Below are 12,261 nucleotides of genomic sequence, written 5' to 3' on the forward strand. Positions count from 1 at the left end.
TATGTACCAGTTTGGCTGCACTGTGGTGTAATTTCCTCTCCACTTACCTGGCTGTTCATTTGTCAACATGAGGATTAATAATACCTCACCATCATGCTTATTGTAAAGATTAGAAATAGCGCAGGGAACTTGGTATGGGGACTTCATCATTGGTAGTGGCTGTTAATGAAAATTACATTCATTTTGTGAGTTTGGCTTTAACAGTAGTCTACTGTATCTAGGCAACGTTCCAGGATATTAGCATCATTTTTCATTCTCTATTCAATCACCTCTTTGTTGAGTTGTAGCATTTCATAAACTTCTGTAGCCTATCAGCATGAAAATTAAAATCTATGTCTGTTATAATAGAGGCATTTTTCTCCATTTGAAGACTACGGGTCCTCTAATAGGTCATTCTAGGACTAAAATTCTGATATTTTATAATGAAGAGGGCCGTTTCTACTCTTGCCTATGTTCTACTTAGTTGTTAGGTACAGTGTTTTCTATTGCCCCATATTACTGATGTTCTGAAATTACTATAATTATGCATTGTAATTGCAAAGGCTGAGCTAGAACATCAAGTACTAGTTTTATGAGTTCTTTTAAAAAATCTACAGTGCATCTTCCATCTGAGAATTCAAAATAGCAGGCTGATTTATCAGCAAGGCTGCTGGCTACAAACATGATGACGCTACTAAGTTCTGATCTAGCAGTTAGTTCTCTATGCCAAAGGCTCTCCACCGGTTGCCATGGCCCAGGGGTCACTGACAGGCTGCTACTGTAGACCACCTGAGCACCTATAAAACAGAACACAGAGCCAAATGTAACTTCCATCTCGTTCCACTTCCCAACACACAGATGATGAAGGCAGGGTACAGAGTCAGCTTGCCAAGATGAAGTAAATAGCAATAAAGACCTTTTCAATTAAGACATCACATGGTATCTTGGAAGCAGGAAGGTGCTACCTCAGGGCAGCACTCAAGATGTCACAACTGAAATTCAGGCCCCAGGACTGGGCTGTTTCCACAGTTTTCTTTCTAAGACTTAGGGGTTCAGTGCCTCAGTCTCAACTCTTTAATACCTAGGGATAACCTTTACTCCAAGGTCCACGGGAAAGGTAGATTCAGGTTGGAGTCCTTGCTCCACTCAATTCAGTCACCTTGAAGTGACCCAGCCCTGCAGAAAGATCTGATGAAATATAGGGACCTGAGTGTGTATATGTTACCATGGTTACTGTCATTCTTCACAATTGTGATGTCACTTCCTTTTGCCTTGTAGTCTGGGGGGAAGGAACTATGGGAATGATAACCAAATGTGGGCTGGGTCGGGAGTGGGGGGGGAGTTGTCTCATCTTTCCACTGTCATTAGTGAAGGTTCTAGTCATAGCCACTTACCGACAGCAGGACCTTGGGAAAGTTTAAGTAAAAGAGGGATTTGGATTACATTGTCCGAAGGTCCCTTCTAATTTAAAAAATTCTGTGGTCCCTTAATTTTACTTGGTAGGGAAAACGTTCTACTCTTCCAGGTTAAACAGGCAAACATATACATGATACCTAATTTTATTATTTACGCTGTGCATCTTTGAATAGCTGACCCAAAGCAATGGAAGTTAGAGTACAACCATGTTAGGCTTTGAGCCACCTTCACCATTAGGAGCAGGGCTGTGAAGCAGAAGTATGCAATTGCAAGAAAACTCCATTCACTCAGCTCCTAATGAGACATGAAGCATTAGCCTCTATTCTTTTTTCAGAGCAATTAAGATAAAATGAGGGAAAGAGATTAAAAATGTAGGTTTCCTTGGAGCAGAAACTCTTATGGGGATTGTTCATTGGTTAAAGCGCCATGGGAAGAAAAGGACAACGTGAAGGAAAGGGTGACAGAAGTGAATAAGCTGTGACTTCAGAACAATGGTCTTTTACTCCCTGGTCCCCAACCCCCTACTTGATCTCAAAGAAAATGCTTAGGAAAGGACACTAACTCCCTCCAGTTAATGGATCAGGCTTGGGTGTTCAATTCTCACACCTAAAACAAGGAATGTCCTAATTGCCAATGACCCAATTAATCCTTTCTCTGGCTGGAATTTTCCCTGAAGTAGGCTCAGTGCTTAGGTAGGTGATTCACACTTTTTGGTCAGAAACTCATTTATTAAAAACCAAGCGTTCTCCTATTAGTACATGTTATTCCTTGCCATTGCATTCTTCCTCCCTGTTTGGCCTCAGCTGCAAGAGACAGTCTAGAAACTTCAGCCAGGTCCCCAGGAGCCCAGACTGATCTCCAGTTGGTGGCTGTGAACTTGCACAGAGACTTCCTTCAAGAAGTGTGGTCTTCAAATACACAGTCCACAGATTAAACTGACATTTAATGATAAACAACTGCTATATTGTTTATTTGAGCCAGTTCCATGAAACAAAATAAAACTCCCTTATAAATGGAATATATACTTATGGGAAAATCTTTTTTACATTTGTCCCTATAGTATTTTATACTCATTAAATTACAAAATGCCAAGAGGCCTTTTTAAAGGCTTTAATGTTTATCCTTTGTATTCTGAGTCAGAGAGTGAAAAAAATAAATTCATTACTGCTTTGAATCCTTAAGGCTATATATTTCACTCTTGTCTCAGAAAGAAGACAAAATGAGGTCTTTAAATGACCCCAATAAGAACAACTCACATTCAAGGTGCTGGCTCCATAGTCTCTATTTATATTTTATGACATTTGACCCAACTTTAAAGCCTACCTCCTTCTCTCTCCTCCTCATCCTCTTCTTCTTTCAGCAGCTTGCCAACAGAATTATACCACTTGAACTGTGGATCAGGGATGCCATTAACACTACAATTAATCAAGGCACTATTCCCTTCCTTGACTATGATATGGTCAGTTCTGGCAATGATTACGGGCATAAAGCCCAAGACCATGTCAGTGCCATTTAAAGTGCTGTTAGTCATACTCTTTGCAGTCGCTAAAGTGGATACTAGGATTAAAAAGGGCACAGAAGGTAGAAAGCACACAGGCAGATGGCTCTTCAATCGATCCATCTTCTTTGCTTGCTCTGTAAGGCAACAGAGATGGTTTGCCAATGGAATCTTGTATCAGACAGCACGTTGTTCACAGCAGGCCATGGGACAAACCTGACTTGGGTCCATAAAGTTGGTTCTTGATTAAGAACCTGTTAAAATAAAAAAACCACACACACATAAATATTAGCATTCATACTTTAAAAATATTATTTATAAAATGTTAGAAACCCAGCTAAAATACCTATAAAATGTTTAAACAATACACAAATTCAAATGTTCCAAATATTAAATTACATTTTCCCCAGGAATCCTAACAAATAATTACTATTTTTACTACTGAAATATGTAGCAATGAATAGGAAAAAATATATATTTCTTATAAGTGTATCACATTACTTCAGAAAGTTCAAAAACTGATTCAGGCTTCTTCCGTTTAGCATGACAAGGTCTCTTTCCACCCCATCACCTGTCTTCATTGTGGATGACCTGACTGTTCACATGGATGGTTCCTTAACCATTTTCTTCCAGTGAACATGACTCCCTGTCTATTTCAGTGGTCACAGCCCTGCCAGCATGGGGAAGGTCTCCACCAGAATCAGTCTGGCATTCTCCTAAGTCCCCATTATGGCTTCCAGGATACGCCTTCCCTTTCATGCAGTTGCCCATGTTCTTTGAGCTTTATGGCATCCAACTCTCTGTTTCATGTTTTTGTTATCTATTGACTCATGATCACTCACTGAATTCCCTAGTTTCTTCATTTGCCTCCCAGAGGCTGGTGAACATCAGTATGTATGCAGTGACATGATGGGTGGCAGTACTTCCATGACCAAAGATCTAACTTTCACCTACATCTCTATCCTCTGTTTGACCCACTAATCATACAGCCACACTCTAGAACTTTCATCTGTCCAAATTCTAAATTCTGAAGTTCCAAGTAATTCTGAAGTTTTAAATAACTATTTTGAACTGCACCCTACCATTCCTCCAGATCTCTTATTCCTCTTACTAGACTTTCTAGCCCTCCCCGCTTTTTTCTCTCTCTCTCAGTCTCTATCTACCTTCCTTCCCCCTTTCATGTTCCAATTCTGTCTCAGTCTAGACTCAGTCATGTAGACCACAATCCCCAACATCTTCACTCTTTGTTCTCTGTTGCCATGACTCTGCCAGCATATACTGGAGAGAATCATACAACCATGTTGTTGCCAAATTAAGGAACTATTTCCAACCCCAGCCAGATCTCTGGTGACATCTGGCAATCTGGGTATCAGGGCTTCGTAGGTTCAGTAGCTGCTTTTCACAATGCTGTGGACATCTTCAGCTTTCAAATCAAGCATCTTAGCCCAGTGTTATTCCTACTATTCTCAAAAGGCACCTTTCTCATACTAATAATTGTAGGCATGAATTCCCACTTTCGTTTCCAAAAAATCCTGCCTTTTGCCCTAAATTCCTCCCCTGCGAATTACTTTAAATACCCAGTTCTGTATTTTGCCTGCACTTTATTGAAACAGCTCTTGCTGAAGTCACCAGTCACTCCTCATTGCCAAGTTTTCAATCTTTCTCTTGCCAAATCTCTGTGGTGATCACCACTATTAACTCTTTTTTATTCGAACTCTCTCTAGTTGCTGCACTCAACTCCCCCTGCCTGATCTCACTATTCTGTACCAGTTCCTCTTCTTCCTCATCCTTGAAAGTTAGATAACCCTCAGAGTTTCATCTCTGGCTCTCTTTTCTTTTTACCCACAGCTCTTCCTAAGATTCCATTCTCATGTCTTTATTACTACCTCCAATCTAACAGCTCTCAAATCCATGTTCTCAGACCTGACTTTTTTCTAGGTTTCAGACTGGTATTACTAACTGCCCATAGGACATCTCTGCCAGAATGTTCTGAAGGTAACTCAAAATTAACATTCCCAAACAAACTCATCTTATCTGCTGAACATGTTACATTATCTGGTTCTTTATTTCAGCTTAGGGCAGCACCATCCACACAGGCATGCATGGGTATTAGTCCTGAATTCAACTGTTGCTCTTAATACCCTCAGAACATCAGTAATTATATGCTGTTGATCCCAGCTCTTAAATGTTGCTTGTATTGTTCCATCCTTTCAATCTCCTCTGAGAGAGCCTTAGTTCAGGCCTCTATATCTTCTTACCAGAAATGGTGTGGTAGACTTCTATAGGATCTGCCTTCAATCTCTCCCCAACTCCAAATCTAGTCCCTATAACTATTCTACAGCACAAATTATATGGTGCCATTTCTTAGCAACCTTCAATGTCTCTGAACTGTCTGCATTATAGAATCTGAATTCCTTACCCTTTTTATTCACTCAAAAATAATTATTGAAAGACCTACTATTAGGCAGACACTATTCTAGTCCTATAGATAGAAGAGTAGAGAAAACAGACCTTTCCTATTATGTGGAGATTATATGTTAGTTAATGGAGATTATATTCTCGGGGGGGGGGGGAGCAAACAATAAATAAATGCCATGCAAATAAAATTTTAACTAATGATGCATGCTTTGAAAAACACACCATGATGCACTTGAGTGATGAGTTAGGTAATCTGGGAAACTGCACTGAGGAGGTAGCCCCTGAGCTGGGGTGCTTTAGGAATCAGCCACACCTAGATCTGGGAGAAGAGCGTTCCAGGAAGAAGGAACATCAAAAGCAAACTGGTGACAAGATGGGTCATAAAAGTAGACAAGCTCAGTCCACCTAGGGTTTTGCAGGACAGAGTGAAGAGTTTGGATTGTATCTAACATTCATTGTAATCTTTCAATGAATATGACTCCAAAGAATGTGATTTATTTTTGAAAATCACCTTTACTTTGGTGTAACTTATAAACAATAAATATTTACCCATTTTGGGTATGCATTTTAATGGGTTTTGACAAATTTATACACCAATGTAACTACTATAATAAACAAGACGGAGGACGTTTCAATAACTACCAAAAATTATCCTGTGTCCCTTCCCAGTTGTAGTTTTTACACTGATCCATTCTAATTATTATTATTTTAATATATTTTTTATTAATTTCAAAGAGAGGAAGGGAGAGAGAACTAGAAACATCAATGAGAGATAACCATTGGTTGGCTGCTTCCTGCATGCTCCCTACTGGGGATCAGCCCGCAACTGGGGCATGTGCCCTGACCGGGAATTGAACTGTGATCTCCTGGTTCATGGGTTGATGCTCAACCTGAGCCACACCAGCCAGACTATTCCAGTTATTTTTGTGTATGGAATGAGGTATGGATTGAGGTTCATTCCCCCTCCCACCCTCAAATGGACATCCAGTTGTGTCAGCTCTGTTTGTAAAAAGACTTACTTTCTTTCTTTTTTTGGTTAATCCTCACCCAAGGATATTTTCCCATTGATTTTTAGAGCAAGTGGAAGAGAGAGGGAAAGACAGAGAGAAATATCAATGTCAGAGAAACACATGGATTGGTTGCCTCCTGCATGCACCCTAACCAGGGCCTGGGCTCGGGAGGAGCCTGCAACCGAGGTATGTACCCTTGACCGGAATCGAACCCGGGACCCTTCGGTCTGCAGGACAACGCTCTATCCACTGAGCCAAACCGGCTTGGGCAAAAAGACTATCCTTTCTACAGTGGATTATTTTGCCTTCTTGTAAAAAAAGGAAAAGAGTCTATTTATAAATTCTTTATTCTGTTCCACTAATATTTATGTCTATTCTTAAGCCAATATCGCACTGACCATACCATCTGCCTCATTTATTTTGGTATCTGCAGTGTCTGAAGTTGTCCTTGACACTTTCAGTGCTCATTGAATTGCTGAATGAATGAATCTCTCTTCAAAGGCAGAAATTATTATTCCAATCCTGTAGACAATAAAAGTGAAGAGGTACTAGGGGTGAGGGTGATAAATTAGCTTCAGACCATAGATTAGTTCATTGGGAAAGAGGAGAGTTCTTAGCGCTCTAGATGTCCACACTCCCGCCTCCTAGGGTGCCTTCCTGCCCCAGGAAGGCCAGCACATTACTCCACCCACAGGAATCGCGTGGCTGAGGGAGATAGCACAGGCTCTGGGCATGCCAGATACCCTGCTATGACTGTGTAAATGTTTTCCTTTACTTGGCCAAATGCGGGGTTTCCTTTGAACAGGGAGGTTGTAAATGTGAACTATTCGATACAGAATGGTTGTGAAGAGCATGGCCTCAGGTTTTAGATAGACTGGGCCAGGATCCTGGATCTAGCCACCTTAATTGGCTGTGTTTTTCTGGCCAAGTCCTTACCAAGTCCAGGGCATTTATAATGATTCATGGCCGTAAAGCATTTACATACTGCTTGGCTTGATAAACAGGAATTATCAACATAATGTACGCAGCATCCTTTATTGAAATCATGCTTCTCAAGTTGATTTTTATTTTATCCTTCTAATTGTATCACTTAAAAGACAGACCTTCTGTTTGGTTTTGTTTAAGACATTATTGATTGTCATCCTACCACCAGAAATAATTAGAAGCGATTTTCAGCACTGGGTCCTTGTGCAGGACTCAAGTGTGAAAATATATGAGTTGCCCTGTTGGGCAGATGCTGCAGTGAGTATCTTACGGGTACAGTAGCTGGGGTCACTCATCTGGGACTCCGCAATGTGTAGGTCAGAGCAGATGCCCAACTAAATTCCCTTGGGAGGGAATGAGAGACAAGACAAAGTGGAGGATTGGTTCTAAAAAATGTGCAGTAAGTATACTGCAGCATTTCCCCCGCCCCCACAATTAAAGAGAATGCACCCCATGGAAAGATCAAACTGATTAAAATGAGTAACTCAAGAGCTGTTTTCAAAGGCCAGCCACATTGGGTTATACTTTCAAACACATTGTGCTAGCAAGAAGAAAGAGAAGGGGATACTGCTTGCTGTTCTAGTTTATTTTAATAATGTCGTAGGAGCTTCGGACTAGAAACATAGTAACCCTTTCTGAAGCTGCATCTATTCCCTCAGAGACCTTGAGATGTACAGAGAAAGATTGTCACTGGAATGCAAGAATTTCGGTTAGCAAACTCATTCCTCCCTTCCCCCATTCTCTCTCCTCCTTTTTCATTTTGAAAAGTTACTAAGATACAGAAAACATAATGTGTAATTTATAGGTTGTTTGTATTATCCTAAACATCTCTGTGAACATTTATTTTTGAAAATCAAGCATTAAATTAACACTAATACATTAATCATTTTTGGTAAGACTCCACTATACCACACACCGTACTCCTTCAGTTCATGTGTATATTTTAAAGTATTTATTAGTGCTGGGCACATGGCCAGGGGATTAGAGGTGGGTGGGTTGGGAGTCTTACAAAGCTCAATCAGACATAGGCTATGGCCACAACCCAGCATCCTTTCCCAGCTCCACCTTCACCTTCTTACGAATCCCATAGTTCAGAGGTCTTCTAATCTGCCTATGGCACTTGCAGCTTATACCAAACTTCGGACACTCTTCCCTGGCACGGGACCTTGCACTTGTCTCAGTTTTGTCTTGAGGAAATGTCTTCAATGACAAGAATAGCTCCTTGATTTAGAATTTCCCCAATACTGGGAGCCCACAGGAATGCTTGTGCACTTGCCTTAAGAAGCCACACTTACGTGGAATCTGATGGCAATTGTTTACGATATCATGTCATTTTGGACATTGGGGAAATAGCCTAATAATGTGCTTTGTTCAGCTTGTCAGATTTTACAGACCGAATTATGGAAAGTTCAGTTAATCACACTATACAGCACTGTGAAAGACATGTCAGCCACTAAAGAATAAACCTCGAGGACTATACTCCAGCAGCTCAAAATGCAGTCCTTCAAAATACAAGAACAAAGGCCATCAATTCCAAAACCAGGATTTCAGTGGACAAATTGTTAAGCTTTGTGTGTTTGGGAAAACTTTCACAGAATATTTCTATAATAATTAAAATAAAAGAAAATATTTAGTAAACATCAAATGTCCTTTCTTTTCCTTACCTCCCAACAAATGTATTTTATCTAAAAATGTTTAACAATATGCTTTGTTGAATCTTATTTTTTGTTTGTTTCTTTACCAGTAATAAAACATTGACCATGTATTTCTGGAGTTGGGAGGAAAAGGGCCCCTTGTTTAAGGGTGTTTTGAACTAAATGAATATACATTATTGTTTTTTCTTGTCAGTGTCCATGTTGGCGTTTTCCCATCACCTATGATGAATAATTTTATAGTTACACAACTGGATTTTCTCACATCTATGGAGAGTTTCCACTCTTCCCACTTGTGCATAAATGATGCCACAACCACAAAGCTGCCTTTTAGTTTAAGACATTCTCACGGTGTTTCTACTCCTGAAATAAGGAGGGGAAATCCTAACTTTGTGTGAAAAGGAGAGAGGCACTGAAATACGCACTATGTCATAAATGCTAACTTCTCAAAATTGATAGCTGCCTTAGTTATGGATATATTTCTCCAACTTCCTTTCCCACATATCATAATTAATGAAAACTATACACATTAGTCTTTTTTAAAAAACGATTTTGTTTTGCAATTTTTAAGAAAAATGTACCAACAAAATTCTCACTAGTCCATTATTTCTCCCCTAACTTCTTTCAAGATCAGCATATACTGAGTTTTAAAGTGATGTCTGAATATGGACTATGGGAACCCAAAATCAAAGGCCAAGAAATTTATAGGAGAAGAATGTTCCTATAGCAATTACTGCAGTCTAGAACCAAATCATATAAGTGCTAAATCAGCTAAATTTTATCTCAGTGTCCAAAGTCATATTATAGAAAGAGATTCATACTGTTCATTTTCTTTCCTATCCATGTTCAAGAATCTATTTGTGTAGAGATTCTTTTTCTTTTTTAAATCTTCACCTGAGGATATTTTCCCATTGATTTTTAGAGAGAGGGGAGGGAGGGAGGGAACACATCGATGTGAGAAAGACACACTGATTGGTTGCCTCCCACACATGCCCTGAAGGGGGCCCTGCGGATCAAACTTTTGACCCAGGTACATGCCCTTGACTGGGAATGGAACCCATGACCCTTTGGTGTACAGGCTGACACTAACCACTTAGGCATATTGGCCAGGGTTGTGTAGAGATTCTTGATACTTCTAATCACACAAAGGTAATTCCTGAGCTAGATGGCCAATGTGATCATTACACAAAAGTATGGAAGAGCATCGTTTTTACTTTTAGGAGCACCCAGACAGATCAGTTCAATCCAAATCAACACACATTTAGAAAAAAAAATTTTTTTTATTGAATTCATAGAAGAAGGGAGAGGGAGAGATAGAAACATCAGTGATGGGAGAGAATCATCGGTGGGCTGCCACCTGCACTCCTCCCACTGGGGATCAAGTCCACAGCCCTGGCATGTGCCCTAACTGGGAATAGAACCATGACCTCCTGGTTCATAGGTCGATGCTCAACCACTGAGCCACGTTGGCCGGGCCAAATCAATACACATTAACTAAGAAATTTCCCTGTGTCAGGCACAATTCCAGGGGTAAGGAAAACAAAGGTAAGACATAGTCCTATACTTATCACCCAAGAATCTGAGAGGGGGAGAGAGAAAAGTAAAATAACAATCATAACACAGTGTGATGACTGCCCCATCAAGGGGGTGCCAAGGACCCATCGTGGTATAGATGAGAAGACCCAAGTGGCCTGGGGCCCAGGAAGAACTTCCTAGAAGGTGTGACCATTTAGTTTAATATTCAAGGAGTTCACCAAGTACAACATGGAAGGGAAGCTGACTCAAAAAGAGGAAAAGCATTTTCCAAGAAACGGTGATTAGCGAGAATCTGGCGTAATTGGGAAATGTCTGTAATTAGGCACTGCGTGTAGTGTGCAGAAGAAGGGAGGGGAAGAGACAGGAAAGGAGGCTGGTCCAGATAAGGAAGGAATGGTATGAAATACCAAGGATGGGGCGCACCCACAGGTCTTGAAAGGGGGCAGTGACATGGCCAGTTTTGTGTTTAGAAAGATCACCTTGTTCATAGTGTGGCTGGTGAGGTAGAGATGGCTAGTAGCCTACAATATCCAGGAAGGAAAGGGAAAGCAGAGGGGCCTGAACTAAAAGCAGCCGGGAAGGAAGATGTAGGCAGATCCTAAAGAGGAACAGGAATTAGAATATACAAGACTTAATGACTGGCTGACTGCAGAGCAGGTTAAGGTGACACCAGATTTTCTGAGTGGCGGGGCCTATGGCTATACAGACGGCTCTCTGCAGAAAGGAGTGCCTTGTGTCCAGAACCAATGCCTGGCACTGTAAGTGAAATGCACATACCAGTAAGCACACGGATTAGCAATTTCACCTAACAACTCCTTGGGCAGCACTGCACAGGCGCTGCTGCACTGGGAGGAGGGCCTGCCGGCTGCTGGTGGCCAGGCAGAGACCATGGCGGCTCCCGTCTGGTCCACTCGCCTCTCTCTACGGAACATCTGACGGACAAAATCATGATGAAAAGCAGCAGCAGCGTCTCTTAAATTTATAACTGTCACCAATGGAGAACTACGTGGTAGGCAGCATATCGTGGGAGGAATTAGGACTTGTTTTAGGAAAGTAGTCACTCCCTAGGCGGAACAAGAGACCAAGGGAAGGTGACCTCATAGCATTCTCGGTACACCCTTTCCTTTGTTTAACTGTGTGGTACTAGGATATACATACCCTGTCTTGCTGGACTGTTGTGAATGACCACCAGAGGAGCTCTTTAAGCTCACTGAATAATTTTTAAAGAGCTAGAACAAAAGGTCTCATTCTCTTCTAAATCGACTACACTAACGTTAAAGCATATGCAGAATTTTATGCTATTTTTTTTTTTGATACGCAAAAGGAACATACTTTTCAAAAAACTGATCTGTTTTAAGACACTGTTTTTAAAACCTAAAAATGAACTATTGGCTCAGATACCATCTTTCTGGTACTTAATTTTTGATGGTTCAAAGTATTAAGAAACCATTTCTGGATCTTTATCATATTTTTCCCCATGTGGCATGTTTTTCTGATTAAAAGTAAGAATGATATAAAATAAAGCTCTCAGAAATAAAATGATTATAAAAGAAGAGGAAAGATGATATTAAAGGCTTTCCTCTACAAATAAAATGATTATCATTAAGCAAGATAAAATGGGTCTACCATGGATATTTGTTTACAAAACTAGAATTTGTGGTATGAAAAAACTTCGACTTTTTTTTCATAGGTTTTTCTTTATACGACATTAGAAAGGGAGGCCCAGCCCTGGCCAGTGTGCCAAAGTGGTTAGCAGCCGTGGGCAAAC

The 12,261-nt window shown here is 40.6% G+C and overlaps 1 protein-coding gene across 2 annotated transcripts in view; it reads right to left on the reverse strand.

Moving 5' to 3' along the window:
* Positions 1–12,261, reverse strand: part of MFAP3L (microfibril associated protein 3 like) — a 45,326-nt gene that overhangs the window by 15,752 nt on the left and 17,313 nt on the right. The window contains exon 2 of one of the 2 annotated variants that reach the window (XM_080676321.1): positions 2,719–3,147. The exons of the other annotated variant lie outside the window; for it this stretch is intronic. Coding sequence (XP_080532447.1) covers positions 2,719–3,016 — 298 coding nt within the window. The 5' untranslated portion in view covers positions 3,017–3,147. The remainder of the gene's footprint in view (positions 1–2,718; positions 3,148–12,261) is intronic. 2 annotated transcript variants of the gene reach the window in all.

This window comes from Plecotus auritus (genome assembly GCF_963455305.1).
Source record: "Plecotus auritus genome assembly, chromosome: 6".
Classification (NCBI taxonomy): domain Eukaryota; kingdom Metazoa; phylum Chordata; class Mammalia; order Chiroptera; family Vespertilionidae; genus Plecotus; species Plecotus auritus.